Source organism: Opisthocomus hoazin, chromosome 6 (assembly GCF_030867145.1).
Source record: "Opisthocomus hoazin isolate bOpiHoa1 chromosome 6, bOpiHoa1.hap1, whole genome shotgun sequence".
NCBI classification, from domain to species: Eukaryota; Metazoa; Chordata; class Aves; order Opisthocomiformes; family Opisthocomidae; genus Opisthocomus; species Opisthocomus hoazin.
Window position 1 is genome coordinate 3,109,409 of NC_134419.1, and position 16,937 is coordinate 3,126,345.

Sequence of the window (16,937 nt, forward strand, 5' to 3'; positions counted from 1 at the left end):
GTTTGCTGTATGCTTGTACACTATTCACGCTTCTTCAGCTGTGACTCCTCACAAAGTTACATGATATGGAATAATAATAATAAAGCTGAACTGGTAATATCCATAGTCAGAGACTGCAACAAATGAAAAAATATCCCAGTTGGAGTGTTCCTGTTACTTCTACTGACATTAACTTAGTGGTTTTATTCAGAACACTTGGGCCAGCCCATAAGAACCCTTAGGAAGGGCACGCATTAAAGACAGCATGAATGTATGAAGGAAAACAAACTTTCTGTTTTGTTTCGCTCTCTACAAGGAAATGTCACTGACAAAAAGGAAGCAGCAGGAGACAGGGGGAAAAGGCAAAAAGGAGCTTTTGGAAGGCAACACAGCAAAACAGTTTTGGTCACTTGACACCTTCTCAACTAAATGGATGACTTGGTAACAATCCCTGCAGAAGAGATGGGATAATGGCTGGGCGGGTTCCTGGCCTCCAAGCAGACCCACATCTGACTGTCCTACCGAGCTGCATCGGCCAACTCACACGAGGCCGTCTGTGCACATCTGTACACGTTTACTGGATCGGAGTGTCGGACTGGGAAGTCTCTGGGCGGGAGTCGTGCCTCCACAGATGTTTGGACCAAGCGCAGCACAGTGAGGCTCGGATCCTTCCGGACCTCAGGCAGCTAACAGCCCAAACTACTCCACAATATTTTCACTGTGTTAGACCATCAGATCTTGGACTCCCAGCCCATCTTTTCTGGTAGTAGAAGTTAGGCTACTACCAGAGATGGGCTTTCACTGCAGTCCTTATTTGACACACCTGGGGCAAAAAAAAGTCTTTTGTTTACTTAGTGGTGCCTATTCTATCTTTTTAAAAAACACAAAGGTGAAAGGGTAGGGTGTTCTGTATGATTGGCTGGGTTTCTGATGGAGCAAAACCTATTTGCCCAGCCCCTGCAGTTACCTTAAAGAAATATGTAAAACACTTTATAATAGTTTTGTTTGCTTGTTTTTTTTTAATTAGAGTGTTAAATGTTCAGGCTCCCTTATTCTTCTACAAATCCTAGATCTTTAGCAAGTCTGAGGGAAAATGCAGTATGTGGTAGTAACATAAGTGATAGATGTCTATCTATAAAAAAATAAATAAATCACTTGATCTGCCCGTGAGTCAACATTGTAAGTTTCTGCCAAAAACTTTAGTTAAAATACAGGAAATATTTCACTGTAGAAAGTTATTGTGCACAATTACTATATCAATGGTCATACATAAAGGTGAATTCACATAATGAAAGATGCTTCCCAGCAGAATTCACAATAAACAAAAATCAGCCAGCTTTGGACCAAACGTGACCAGTTGCTTTATGTTCAGGGTTTTTTTTTTCCTCCTCCAAGCTCTTAGAAACCCACAAAACTTCATATTATAACCCTAAGGTTTAGAAATTAACTGAAAAACAGGAAAAAAGATGGCCTTCTCCCCCCCTCCTTTTAAAAATACAGCTATTTGTAAACACATACAGCATTCCCTGGAGACACTAAAAAACAACATTTGAAAATTTTCCCACTGAGATGTCACGGAGAATTCCTACCCTAAGCTAGATCGTCCAGCCAGCAAATCTGTACCAGGAGACTCCTGCGTCCAACAGAGTCACACTGCGATACCTGGAAGTCACTCACACAGAGCCACTACGTAACGCACCGTCCCGGGGAACCGCATCATTCGGGACACGCTGAAACACAGAGGGAAAGCCAGGCGCAGGCATACGACAGGAGCATTGCATCTGCTAGCCACGACTGACTTTTTAAAAGCAGTTGTGCTACAGTATCTGCAATTTGGCTTAGAGGTTTTATAACCACAGCTTTTTCACAGTTTTGAACCGCTAAGTTCAGCTTTATCTCTTTAGTGTTCACTTTTTTCCCTTCTTTAAAAACTAAACACGGCCATATTATCGACCGGCGCTTTTCAGAAGTGGCTTGTGATTTAAGTACCCGCCGTAAAATACCTTCAAGGAGCTGGAGTTCACGAATATCCACCCCTCACTGAGATTCTCATGCAGGCGTCCAAGAGCCCTGCTCACTTTTCACTGACTTGGCCTCAGAAACCAGCCCTTCTTGCCCAGTCCCATCGAGCTCCCTTTATGCGTGCGCTACGCCGCGCTTTACACTAAATCATTGGCAAAAGGCTCAAATCAAAACCGCAAGGCTCACAAAATAAATATTACTCGTTAAAGCCAAATCAAAGAGGCTTTCTTTGAGGTTATTGTTAAGAAATTAAAAAAAAAAAAAAAAACTTCTTGGAAGACTACGAGGGCGATGAGATGGAGCTGAAGCGGGAGCTGCAGGACGAGCCAGCGCTGGTAACGCCGCCTCGGGAACCATAAAGCCCGTTCCAACAGCGGGGCTGCCCGGGAACGCTTGCACCTCGCTCGTAACTCGGCCGCGCACTTCGAAGGGCGTTTTACGAAGCAATTAAACACAGACCGAGTATAAAACTCGGAGTTCGTTAACGGGAAGGGAAGGGGGGGGCAGCGCGGGAGCCGGCGGGCCGAGGGGCCGCGCAGCCCCCGGGGCAGAGCGCCCGCCGCGCCTCAGCACCGGCCCCGCCGCGCCTCAGGACCCCGGGCGGGCGGCAGCAACGGCGCGGCGGGGGCTCGGCCCCGGCCCCCCGCACACACACCACCACCCCGGTATCACCCCCCCCCGTCCCGCCGCAGGCCAAAAGCCCGGGACGCGGCCCCGCACAGCCCTACCTTGCGTGGCGTCCCCCAGCTCCGCCCGGCTGCCCGCACGCAGCAGCAGGAGCAGCGGGAGCAGCAAGAGGCTCCCGTCCCCGCCGCCGGGCTGCTGCATTCCTGAGCCGGCGCCGCGCTACTCCCACATCCAACCGCGCAGCGTCGGCGTCCCCGGGCCGAGCCCGCGCACCGCCGCGGGGCCGCGTCTCCTCCCGCGCCGCCGACCCGTCCCACGCCGCGCCCTCGGGGCTGCGCTCTCCCGGCGAGCGAGCGGGCGGGGAAGGGAGCGCGGGCGGGCGGCCACCGCCTCCGCCGCCCTCACCCCTCACTTGTCACTTTCCGCCGGCCCCGGCCCGGGCTCCGGCCCCGCCGCAGCCCGGCCGAGCAGCCCCCCCTACCGGCCTGTCCGCGCTGCCGCCGCCGCCTCCCGCCACCACTCGGGCGGGCCGCAGGGGGGCGCTCGCCTCGCCACTCCCCGCCCGGCGCCATCTTGCCCCCCGCCCGGGTGGCTGAGGCGCCCTTCTTCAGAGCCCGCCTCACCCCTTCTCCTTCAGAGCAGGGGGGTTTATGGAGGCACCGGCTGGGGTTACCATCCCTTCCCCTCCCCGCTTCGCTCTCTGAGGGTCTGCCATTCACACAGCAAACACGATCTGTGAGGTTATTGCACCGCTTTTCCAGACGGAGTCCAGTTTCATTACTTGCTGCCTCCATTCCTCATCTTCTCAGGTCTCTCCCTGGTTTTCCCCCATCGTACATAAGAGCCGGAATACCTCAATGGCAAACTTCACTGCGGAAGCTCCCCAGCCACGAAGTGAAGGGTGCCATGTTGGTGGAGAGGTGGTGAAGGCTCCATCTCGGGGTGCCCGACTCAGCGGCAGACGCAGGTCAGCCCGTGCCTGCCCCACACACGGTGCCTCCCCCAGGGCTCGTGGCAACAATGGTGGCCAGTGGTCGGGAGCGACCGGTGCCTGTCTGAGCTGTGATGGTGGCACGGGACCGACACCAGCCGCCCCAGTCCCTGGGAAGGGCATCGCTCGCTGCCTGGGTGCGGCTGTGGCTGCGGGGAGGGCAGCTGATCGGCTTTACGGAATTTAAAGTTTATCCCACTGAGCTCCGTGCGTATAGTGTTCTACTTCTTTAATCATTTCTGTTGAAACAAAGCTAAGAAACTGAGAGCTAGCAGTGTGGAAAAGTGGTTTCTCAACTGTTCTTCATATGTGGGTTGATAGTCAAGAGCTTCTCATTTTCCCCTCACAACATTTCAGATTTACTGGATCTCTCCTACTTTTCCTGTCAGCCAGGCTCTCAGAAGTCCAGTTCATATCTTAGGAATCATTTTTCAACCCTCTCTGCCTTAGTCAAATTAATATTTAACATACTAATTTCTCCTAGTTTAGCTTTTCTACAAAAAAAGCCTACTGAAAAGGAGTCAGGTGTAGCTACTGCCCGAGATGGTAAGTGCCAGGAGCAGCACTGTGACCCTGCTCTGCTTTCCCCTTCTCCAGCACGCCTCGGACCAGGCTGGGGACCGACCCCACCAGCTTCCCACACAGCTGTGGCCTCATTAAAGGGCTCCATCAGCCCACGACGTGGTGCCCACAACCAGACCCCAAACACGCTTTTCCCTCTCGCCGGTGCTAGGAAGCTGAGCTCTGTGGGCAGGAGGGCTGCAGTTCCCTCCTGCCAACGCAGCACACCGATTCACCGTACGTTATATCACAGCTGTAACCGCGGTCAGGCAGATTCGATGGTGGATAGCACTGTTTTGCCGGGGTTGAAGGACACTGCCAAAGCTGGTCGAAGCTACTGGGAGTGATAATTACTTTCCATTCAGAAGAATGATCACATTCCTGGGATGCTTAGATTAGGTTTAGGATTTCAAAAGTCAGCAACTACTTAATAAAAAGTTTGTAAGCAGAGTGGAAACAAGGACAAGATTAAAGGAATTTCCTCCTCACTTCCTGCTAGATCAGATCCCACCCCTCCTAGGCTTGCTTTCTGCCATATGACTCTTGTATTTCTTGTCAGACGCTAACAGAGTTTCAGGAGGAGGAACAAATCCAGATAAGCATCTGTCTATGTGTTAGGGAAGGAGATTGAGGTCTGAAACCACCTTCTCACATACACAAACAAGACAGTTACCTCTTCAGAGCAGAGATGCCAGTTTAGGTCCCTGAACCACCTTTTTCCCAGGGCACAGCAAATGCTCTCTGGTCCTTAAGGGGCCAGGAGTTGAAGGGGTGCCACAGCCAGCAGAACATGGGCCTCACCAGCCAGAGCCTGTCCCACCACCCTCAAGCAAGGGCCAGGTCCAGCCAAGAGTCTAGATCGCCAGGCAAGGTCATGGTGATGAGGCAGGTCTGAGGTCAAGCCAAGAGATCAACCACAGGCCAGGGCCCATTCCAGCAATGGTTGCTGGGACACAGCTTGGTGATTACCAGGCAGGTCCACACTGATAAGACAGGTCTGAGGTCAAGCAGGGAAGTCAGTACACATGTCAGGGCCCAGAGCAGGGTCCCTAACCAGGCACAGGGATATTGGAGTTACAGACTACCAGCCCTCCAACACAGCTCAGGTAGGGGCTAAGGAAAGGGCAGGGCTGAGCTTAAATAGAACCCCTAGGCAAGGGTGGGCTGGGTTGGAGGCCCCAGATGAAGCTGGTTGGTCATTAAGAGCTATGAGTGCCCTCAGGGTCCTGACACTTATCATCTAGACACCGGGATACTAGAGCTAATTTCCAGTGAGAAGGTCAGGCCATACAGCTGGGGTAGGATTTTTGCAGCACCAGCCCAGACTTGCCTGCCCTGGCCCTCCAAGGTGACATTTCAAGTTACTTCCAAACTGATCTAACAGCAAGCTGCCCACATTACAAAAATCTCTTTTGTTTCCTGTAAATTCATTTGGGCGAGCCCATTCAGCCAACTGGTCCCGTGGAAAACGAACCCTCTGCCGAGAGAAGAGCAGAGCAACGTTCCTCCCCATCGGCCAGCTGGGTCAGCTGGGGTGTTAGACCCAGCAAAGGCGAGCGGGACCCTTCTTCAGGAGTGGGGTCGGAGCAGGTGAACCACTGCGTTCGGCAGCAGCCTGCCGTTGGGCTTGTTTAGCTAAAACACAAAAGCGTTTCCTTAAGCTCTCGGTGTGCTGTGTAACAAAGCAAGATGTCCATGAGGTCCAGACACCTCTGAGCTGGGCACAGGGATAACCCACGGCGAGCGCCTAAGCGTACAAAAGCAGTCTGTGGCAGATGGGGAAACTAAAGGCAGATTCCCCGAGTCTTCAGTTAGCTTCTAAGTGTTAGATACATGCAGTGTGGAAGGATAAATCATTTATAATTAAAAAGCAAACCACTTATTTTTAGCTGCAAATCTACCAAAGTGCATGCAATTAGCAAATATAAATCACTTCCTGGCTTGAAGACTGTTCAGCACAGCACAGAAATGAAAGCTAAAACAGACGGGTTTGGGAATACATCTGCTCTCAATCTGCAGCGTTATGAAATCAATACAAATATTCTCCCTACTTTTCCTTTAACGTGCTGCAGTCTGTCATACCACAGTGGAAGAACTAAAAATACATTAAACAAAGGAACTCGAGTGGACACAGCCCTAAACACCATAAAATGAATAGCACAGAGTATTCGTAACGATCTGATGGCAAAAAATAGTCGAGGTAAAGATAAGCACTGGCTTGGGAGGACAAATTAGAGGGAGTTTGTCCTCCGCGGTCTGCAGGATGCTTCGGAGATGTAATGCACTGATAAAGCTTCAGAAGGTGACTCTGGGGAGAAGAATCAACCGTTTGATGCATGTCTACATATTTTAAAACAACGAAAGGCTTGTAGTCGATATCTTTGTGGAATTAGTTCCCTCAGGGGAAATGTATTACACACAAAACTTTTTTTATTCTTTTTTTTTTTAAAGAAAAGATAGCAAAGAAGCTGACTGGGAATGATTTGTAAGTACAATAAACCTCACAAGAGGATGATAAGCAAAATATTGTAAGAGAATAGTGTCAGAAGTACAGCAAAATAAGAGAGAAACATTACACATTTGTAGTTACTGACAACGTGTGTTCTTAAGTATCATGTCACATTAGGAAAGAATCCTTGTTTTGCTTTCCATCTTTCACTAATACTCCTATTAATCTATCCCAGATTTTTTTCGTTTCAACCATTCGAGGCCATATCAGTCATCCTTTGACATTTAACTAGAATTACACCGGTGTGGTAGGGCTTCCGGAGTGGAACCTGAAGGCTAGAACTGCTCCTGGATTCCTAGAAACGGTGCATCCATGGAAAGACCACATGTAAATCTGATTTCACCGCTGATTTTTAAATGCTGACATAATATGGAAAACAACAGTTGCTGGTACTTTTTAAAGATTAGAGATTAACATATATGTCTTCTTACACTGACAGTTCTTTAGACTAGGAATTCTGTCTAACGTATGTGAAGACATTGTTCCACTTGATGCATCCTTCGTTTTCTAGTTGAGTTTTCAGGAGCAACTGCGGTACAAACAATAACATATTTCTTTAAAAGCATCAGGAGATATGAATGTAAGGTTTATGAATGCTCTGAAAAAAAATCAGCCACTATATAGATAATAGGTATGTACAAGAAAGACGTGTATCTTGCTAGGCAATTTTTTCCAGCAAGTTAGATGTCTTGTAAGTCTGTTGCAGACAGTTTAAGAAGTACAGATATCGGCCAACATGCACGTGAAAAATTTTACTTTACATGATCATGTAGCAAAAGCTTTCCCTTTTGTTCATAACCACGTGAGGAAATGATTGATAAGCCCAGTGATGATGACAGAACCCTATTAAGCCATTAAGACGGGTTTCATCATTTGTGTTTTCAGCAGGAGTAAGAAAAGACACCAAAGACAGGGAGGTAATGGATCGCACCTGACACGCTGTAGTAGTTAAGAGTTAAACCCAGCGCTGGTCCTTGTCAGGTGTTTCCTGACGTGCCTCTTGCTGCCGGAGCCAGGCCGGTCGCCTGCAGATAGCGGGGCGTAGCTCCAGGTATGCCCACAGGCAGTGGGGTACGCATCTCCTGCCGGGGGCCTCTCTGTTTCGAAGGCAACAGGTTAGGCCGATGAGTAGGTGCGCTTGTGCCTGTCTTTGCAACAGCTCTGTCTCCTTCTCAGGCTGAAATCGTTTCTTCGCCCTAAGACGCAAGCGAAAGGCTGGATGGCCGCAGGGAACGGTGGGAGAGAGCACTGTCAGATCAGAGGACAGGTTGTAGCCCTGCGGAATGACAGAGGGAATATCAGGAGGTGCAGTGCAATCTTGTTCAGATAATCTAGCTCAGTCTGTGATCTGGGAGTACTTTGAAAATTGGCAGGAGATTGTGGAAAAGATAAAAGGAAAAGCCTTGAAATAGACCACAATTCTCTCCCTTTCATATGTGTATTACACTGGAATTTTATATATATAGCAGAAGGACTCTGTTCTTTATATCCTTGAATTACATACCTCTGTAATGTGTAATGTTGCCCTTCTGGAAAAATGAGGGTGATAGAATGGGACACAAACACCAGCAACTACTTAATAACATATGCAAATATTGGCATGCTTATTGGGCATTATTTTTGTTGTTGTTATTACTTTATTTTTGTAACTGCACCCCAGCATTTCATTAAATTTGATATCCATTGTGCCAGGCACTTTCAAAGCCTTAATTTAACAACCAGAAGTAGTACAGAGCAAGACGGGCAACAGAAGTGTGTGACAGCAATGCTTCCAAATAGTCACACGGGCTGGTTATTTACATGTGAGATGCTGAGCTTTGTAATTATCCTTTGGGAGGAAAGAGTTGCAATTGTTTTATCTCTGACTTTCTCATTTGCCCCAGAAGTGAGTCTTGAAAAGAAGGCAGTGGATTTACAGCTTAGTTCAGGCATGACCAGGTTGTACTTTTGCAAAATATCCCAGGTAATTTCAGGTGAAACTCTTTGTTAACTTCAAAGGGGCCACGATTCCTCTTGCAGAGTTTGTTTGCTTTTTCTAAAAGGAATCGATTAGCCCAGTCCTCAAAAGTCTGATTCAGCGAGGAGGTTATTAAGGCAATAGTTTGGAAAACAACCGATATTACACTGAACTGTCTTAAACCATGACTTCACACCACTTGCAGGTAGCCCCAGACCAACTTGTAGTCAGCAGTCCTGCCAGAAAGGGCCATGGCAGTCATCAGCATGAACAAGGGAGATTCCACCACCTTCCTACACAATATCATCTTTGTTGCCATGCGTGTAAAGCAGTAAAACACTTCGGTCATTAGAGGAAGAAGAATGTCACGATTTTTGCAGAAGAAAAATAGGTTCCAGAATTGATGGCTTGACAGGTTAATAGGAAGGCCTGTACATTTGCCTTTACAATTTATTTACTTGTAAGTCTACATGGGGATTTTGTTACGGATTTGGCATCTTAAACAGGTTTTTATTCCAACAACATTTTGGTTCACCTTTAAGACTTTCAATTAAGACAGACTGAACTAGAGATCCATCGGTGGAATTTGCATGGAAGTTAGCAGGGGGTTGGCAAAGACCATGATACCAGGGTTTAGGTATCAGGTTTATAGACTTGCATTGTACTATCTAACATCTCGTATTTTCCACTCATTTTGCATGTAAAACTTTTATTGATATCAGCGTGAGTTTAGCACGCCACTAAAATGGAGGCTATGCCCCTAGGACACAAAATGATGTAAGGTACTCCGTTTAGTTGTAACAATTTGGCTGCACTAAATCTTGATGTTGAATGTTTGGTTTAGTTCCCCCATAAACTTCGTCTGCTGGATTTATATATTTTGGCTCCTTTTATTTTGACTCTCGTGGCTAAATTTGCAATGGGCTTAAGTGAATGCAATTCCACTCACACCAGCAGCAAATCTGCAGCACAGTGGGTATTTTTTGTTATATAAATATAGGGCCTCATCTGGCAAGATGCTGAGCGGACTAACTTGTTGGAGTTTCTGTGAGATCCGAGAGCGCTCAGCACCTCGAGGGAGAAATTCCAGACCTTGCAGCAACTGAACCTCCACACAGCGTGTCTGTGGTCATTTTCTATAGCCCTTTGTCCAAATCAGAGTACACAATGCATTTGCTTATCGACTTTTCAGTCAGACACACAAAAGCTGAAATATTTATTTTCATGGCTCTTATGAAAACACACCTCTGTCTGCAACAAGAATTATGTAAATTATGAGGATGATGGAGGGTTTTTTCCATCTATAGCTTTGTGAAATTTAGCTTTCGCTCACATGGGTGTGGGGTTTTTAAATAAAGCAGTATTTCAATAATGGCTTCAGTGGGATTTTTTAATTCTTTTGCTCTATTTAGAGGGGTTTTTTTAAATCCATTTCAATTCCAGTGAAAATGTCTCTGATCTGATAAAGGAGATGAAGTCACTGCACAGGCTTACTATTTTATTTCCATAAGGTTTGAAAATTTTGTTCCCTGCAGTGTTTTGGAGCCCAGGAGTATTCATCTGTTTTGTAAAAGGAAGGTTCTACGGAGGAACATTTGGTCACTGCTGTCTGAATTTCATTATTTTGTTCTCCAGACTAGCAGAGGGGAAAAGTGCAAGTTAGCTGGGTCACAGTCTGAAATGTGAGAGCAGTCAACTTTTTCTGAAGTTTATGGGAATGAAAGGAAATTTAATACTGTTCAAAAGAGAGATTTAAAGTTGCATCATGTGAAAACAATTGGAGAAGTTTAATCCTGAGGTCTTGGGTTATTTGGTGACTTACATGACCATTTGTTGGCCTGCAAAAGCTGGAGTTGGCTTTGCCTCTGCTAGCAGTTGGCCTCTGTTTTGGAGTGGTACTGCAACGCCGAAGGAGCAAATACAAGTTAGACTGGGTTTGTGGACCACTTCTAGTTCTATTCTTCTTTATCCTTTCAGCTCATGCCATGTCTGCTTGTCTCCTCTGGGTTGCCAGTGCAGATCTCCCACCGATCTTGGCAACATGTGCTGACAAGCCTCTCGTGTAAAAGGGGCTACAGAGCTTGACAGCTTCTTAGGCTTTTAAAATGCTGAATACATATCCATAATTTAACCTTTACCTCTCAGGCTGCTTCAGGACTCATAACTTTTATTGTATATGGAATAAAATCGATGGGACCCTGGGGAGTAACAGAATACTTACTATTTTGTAATGTTTCTAGTGTATCATTTATGCTAAAAATGTTGATTAAAACATTCTTTACCTTTATATTAGTTTCTACGGAGTAAATGAAACTGAAAAGCTACAGAGCTTTAAATGCATAAGAATTAGAGATGTTTTCCAGAGTGTTTCATCACAAATTCCATCAAATAACCCTTAGCAAAATCTCTTACTGTTAAGAAAATTCCTCTCAAAGGTAGCCTACGCCTCCCTCTGTCGTCTCCTTCTCCTACCTCTGATACGTCCTCTCCGGTTTTGGCATCTGTCTCAGCGCCTTCTGCGTTTGGCTGTCACTCAAGGCCTCTCTACAGAGATTTAAAATAATGCTGATCATTATTAATGGGGAGAAAAACGAATGGTGTCAAAATAAAGACAGGTTTTGAAGGACATTTCATATGCTTTTAAATATTGTTTTGAGGGAGGTAAGTCCCACAGCAAGACTAATGTTGAAGATGTTTGGGCTTTGCACTGGTACCGGCTATCACCGACCCATGCAGCTGGCAGGAGTGCCGGAGCCCCAGGAACAAGACCACGTACATAGCACAAACGTCCTTCCTTCTGCTTCTGGGTTAAATACTCCCAGCTGCCCGGCAGTGCCGGCGTGCCGTGGTGCATCCGCGCCGGGGGCTTCTGCCCGTGTTGGGAGCTGAGTGAGCCCCAAGCCGCTCCCGTGGGGCTGCTGCACGCTCGCCGTGGCCCCGCAGCAGAGCACGCTGGTTTGCACACAGGGTCCTGGCCGTGCAGCTGCCACGCAACAGGACAAGACGCGGTTTATTCCATCCAGCTCAGAGACTGATGAGTTCTCTTTCCCTTTGTTTCTCAGTGTGATTCACTTACAAGTTGCTTATACCAGCTCTGAAAATTGGAGTTTATTTCCTTCTTTTTTTTCCAGTCAGCGCTTCATGGCTTCAGCGTTCCTTGCAATGGACGATCACTGCGGTGCGGGAGTGAGGCAGTCCCGTGTGCTGTCGCTACTGCAAACACTGCAGTTGCTATGGAAGAGAATCTTTGCTTTAACACAGCCATATGTGTTACGACATCTTTTACTAGGACCAACCTACACAGCTCAGGCCGCATGGCCAAAGCTCCCAGACCCCCAGCCACTGTCGGCCAGCCCAGAAGGAGCCACCGCAGCCGAGGTGAGCCAGAAGAGCCACTGCCTCGCTCTTCGCTCGTGGGCGCTTTCCGGGGACGTTACCAAACCTGCAGCCTCTGCCTCTTCTGCAAGCCCCCCTGACCGTACAGTGACTCCTCAGACAGCCACACTGGAGTTCCACAAAGGGGACTTCAGTCAATGCTGAAAGCACGGACCAGAGGAAGGCTTGCAGATGTTGAAGTTAGATATTGATCTTGAAGTCTTGTGTTCCCACACAGTGCTATGAAGGAGAAAAGAAACCTAGAGGGGAAGAAAATACTATGTACAGAGAAGATGGCAAATTGGAAAACTGTCAAGGAAACTGAAGAGGAGGAAAAGCTGGAAAAAAAAAATGGGAGAAAAGATAGGAGAAGAAACTCCAAAAGTTAAGATGGAAGAAAGACCCAGTATGCAAGCACTGAGCTACAAAACCATTAGGCATCATTTTGCAGGAATTAGTGCATAGTGAGAGGAATCTGTAGCGTTTCCCTGGATCTAAAAAACAATTCCTATGAAGCATCCAGCAGCTATGCTGTTTAACATCAACCCGCTTGGTAATGGCAGAAAAAATTAGTAGTATGTTATTTATACACGAGCTGAGGTATATTCTGTACCTCCTTTCTGCCGCACAGTAAGTGTAACATACACGCACGGGGGCATTCAAGCTACTTAGTGGGTTTTCAAGGCCTGTATATAAAATTGAAAAATGCAGCTCAGCTGCTTTTTATAAGACATTTACAATAATCAGTTCAAAGCAGAACATACAATAGCTGCTTAAAATTCACTTTGATTGCCTCTATGATAGAGAGCTTACCAGTACAGCCGGGGTATTCGAAACCACTAATGTCTAGTTTAGTTTTTGCTGCTGTTTAATTTGCGTGGATCTATTCCATCTCTTTTTTTTTTTGGTGAAAGCAGAAAAATAAAATGCCTTCCATTGCCAGCGCTGACATAAATGTTATCAACAGTAAATTCTTGAAATGTTGCCAGAAGCTCTGCTGTCCCACCTGCTACGGCGAGCGAGATACTAATTAACAGCCCTGTACACGCAGCACAGTTTTGCTTGCAATTTTGCTTTGCAATAAACTAAAAAATAAATGGCTTCAGTTCACTTTAAACATTTTACTCAATCAAAATAAAAAATACGAAAACAAGGCAGTTTATCCTACCCATACAGGAGCAGAAAGATCAGCTTTTTAAAATACCTCCCTGATTTCCTCAAATCAAAACAATTTGCTGAAGCAAACAAGTATCTGCAGCGCTGCGAGTCACGATCCGTCTTCACCGGGCTGCGCTTTCAGAGGCGAGCGGCCGCAGGGCCCCGCCAGTCCCTAGCACCAGTCCTGGCCTCTCCTCGGACCCCGGCGTTGCGCCCGGCTGGGTGACGCAGCCCAGCACCACGGCTCTGCGGGGTGAGTGTCCGGCTTTGGGGGGTTGTCTTCGTGACTCTCATCACGTACAGATTTTAATAGCACACACACACGTACAAAAGTCTAAAATGTCGGCAGCTTGCATCCAGCAGCATGTTGCTATAAACAGAGCGAGTTCTAAACTAGCCGGGTGTGTTACCGAAACGCAAACACAGCTTTCGTGCCCTGTGCATTCCCTTTACTTCTGCTGGGGCAGCTTTGGCCATATTCTGCCCTGTTTCTTTCTGTGTTGTGATTCTAATGACTAATATCAGAATCCCAGAGTATGTTTTCAAGCAAGTTACAAACAGCGCAAGTAATGATACCCAGCAGTTTTGTCCTTCGTCCTTCATCCCTGCACCTCAAAAATCTCCCACTGTCCTTCCAGCACCCATTGTGACTCCAACTTACTGAGTTTCCCACCTCCCACAGCTGGACCTGTGCGATGACGAGCCAGACCTCTGCGATGAGCTAGACCTGTACGATGATGAGGTGGAGCACTGTGATGATGAGCCAGACCTCTGTGATGACCTAGGCCTGTAGGATGATGAGGTGGAGCACTGTGATGATGAGCCATATCTCCACGATGAGCTAGACCTGTACGACGATGAGGTGGAGAACTGTGATGACGAGCCAGACCTCTGTGATGAGCTAGACCTCTGTGCCAACGAGCTAGACCTCTGCGATGAGCTAGACCTGTACGATGATGAGGTGGAGAACTGTGATGATGAGCCAGACCTCTGCGATGAGCTAGACCTGCGCAGTGATGAGCCGGAGCACTGCGGTGATGAGCCAGGCAGACCTCTGCGATGAGCCGGACCCCTGTGCCGATGAGCCAGACCCCTGCGATGAGCCAGACCTCTGCGAGCTCTGCCCTGCCTGCTGAGAGAGGAGGGGGCAAAAGGCACCAGCTCAGGGGCTCCGTGCCACACCACACACCCTCAACAGCCAAAGACCGTGGAGAAGCACCAGAACCTCACGCCTTTCTTTTGAACAAAGAATTACAAAACAAATACTTCCACTGGCATGAGAGGTGATGGTGCTGGGTTTCCTCTGGGTGTGCGTTTTGGGCATGGAGTCCTGCGTGGATTCACTGGTGTCCAGGAAGGGCTGAGCCCCCAGAGCCACTGTTCTTCAGCAAAGCTCTCACCAGGGTTTCTGTGCCGTTCTGCTGCACAGTGCCATTGAACCAACAGTATTTAACATCTTTGCTAACTCCACATCTATATCCAATTTGAAATATGTGAAAAGAGATTTCCTGGTGTCACCTAGAAGAGACACGCAGAGGTGGGCTGACCGCATGGGACGCTAGGAAACCAGGCTGAAAAATTCGCAACAGCGATGTGCAGGCAGGTGTGATACCTCTGCGTGGCCCATGAAGAAGTTACACTCGGGAAAATAAGTTTCCTTGGATTGCAGGAAGCGGGAGGGAATCTCTGATACTAGGGTTTTAGTCTGAACACTGAAAACCAGAATATGTTAAGAATGTTTAACAGAGTGGTTTTAATTTTTAATAAGCTTGATTGGTTGGTTAAACCACACAGGCTGAGTGCTGCCATCCTGCAGTAGGAAATTTGTCCTTAAGGTCTCTAAACTTACTGACTTCCCTACTTGCCATATAACCTAGCATTTCTGCTTCCACGAAAGCAACAGTTTTATCAGGGGGACACTCAAAGCTAAAAACCAGGAGGCATGGCGCCCACTCCGACCTCTCGAAATTGGTTGGAGCTCGTGTACTCCTGACAAAGGCAGTCAGGACCCAACGGCACCATATCCATTTTAGCATTCTAATAAACTCCAATTTAGCGATTTAAAATAACACTTACATACTAATTAACTTCTTCAGCCTAAGCTGCATATAACTGATGCTTTTGTTTTGCTTTGTAAAAGGCTACGCTTCACCCTGAAAGATGGAGGCATCTGGAACTAGACAGGATCGTCATTTAAATAGATTTTGTTTTTCTCTGTCATCCAAGCAGTCAGACTCTCAAGCAGTTCAAATTTCTTATGAAGGGAGAAACACCTCTGAACTGCTGCTGAGCCAAATTAAACACCAGCACTGTTTAAAAAAATCATATTCTTTCATTTTGCGCCACGGATTGTAAGAGCTGAGCATCTGATTACTGCCATCATAAAATTTCTTCTTTGAGGCTGACTATAATTACAGAGTATTTTAACGCTTTTATCTTTGAGCTACACTGGGAGACGGCAGATTTGTAGTCTCTGCCTCCTGTTTCATCCACTTTCGCACAGTCCAAAGGAAAAAATACAGAAAACTTTCTCTCTCCTTCCCCTCTTTCAGGACTAACGTGTAGGATTAGCACAGCCAAAGGCAGACTCGAGAAGGCTTCTCTCTCGGTACAGTCCCTTGCAGGCCGGTGACCCCAAGGGAGAAGGCAGAGCCTCTCGTGCTGCTGCCGCTTGTCGGTGCTGCCTCACGTGAGGGATGCTCCAGCCAGAGCAGGTCTTCAGCTTGTGACGCCGAATGGCCGGGCAACGCGCCTTCCTCCGAGCGAGCCGCCCCGCAGCTCTCAGCACCCTTCAGAGGTAAACGCCGTTTCTCATTTCAATAACAGCCGTCTCCAGCGTTTTAACCCACGTTTATCAGATTTATTCTGCATAACTGGATCCTGCCCCACCTTGCTCGTGGCTCCTACCGGCAGCCCAAGCCTTGCTGCTGCCAGCAACAACTGCCGCAGCCATCCTTCATGGAAGTGCCGGAGCTGAGCGTTCCTGAAGGTCTCCAGGCCTCGCCATGGGAGGTTAATGGCATTGTGAAGGGACACACATGACCGGTGATTTGGTGCCAGAAACAACACAAGCACTCTGCTTGCGAACTTCCTAAACTCCTCCGCTTCCCTCCAGCTCCCCCCGTCTCCCAGGAGCGCTGGATAAACACGGAGTCAAATGATTCAAAGCTTCGCATACTCGCTCGCTGTGACACAGGACTTGCTTTGCCCATTTATTCCCTTTACAACTTACCTTTTTTTTTTTCACCTTCCTTTCTGCCATGGGTGCAAGGAGGTTCACTGGGGCCTGAAAGAGTGGCAGGACGACCCCAAGGACTCGCCATGCAGGGAGCCCACCACGGGGCGAGCCGCAGCAAGTCGAAAACTCACCCTGTGGCACCCAAACAGGCACCTTGAGGGAGCAGAGCATTTTTCCTAGTGTTTCCAGAACGGCTTTGATAAAGGAGGCGAGGGAGATGGTTTGATTTGAAGTCGGTGCAAAGTCTTTCTAAGCAATGCTGTGATATTAAACATAGCTGTTAAATACAGCCAAACTCCTCTAATGTTCATCTCATCCCGGCTGCTTCCAGGGGTAGATAGAAAGGTCGAAACTGTGGCAAATTAAATGTGCCACGGGCAGGATTTCTTTGCCAGCCTTTGCCTTGCTGTAGTTTCACTGGTGAAGCGCACACCGTTGTCCAGGAGCCGGTGGGGTGCTGGGAGCCATCACCAGCGCGAAGAGGGCTGTTGTGCTGGGGTTCGTTTACCCAGATGATGCA

General features: G+C 47.7%; 1 protein-coding gene across 1 annotated transcript in view; it reads right to left on the reverse strand.

The window, feature by feature from the left end:
• The window catches only part of ROR1 (receptor tyrosine kinase like orphan receptor 1), a 178,038-nt gene extending 175,110 nt beyond the window's left edge, over positions 1-2,928 (reverse strand). The window contains exon 1 of the mRNA XM_075424307.1: positions 2,730-2,928. Coding sequence (XP_075280422.1) covers positions 2,730-2,829 — 100 coding nt within the window. The 5' untranslated portion in view covers positions 2,830-2,928. The remainder of the gene's footprint in view (positions 1-2,729) is intronic.
• Positions 2,929-16,937: the final 14,009 nt, after the last annotated feature.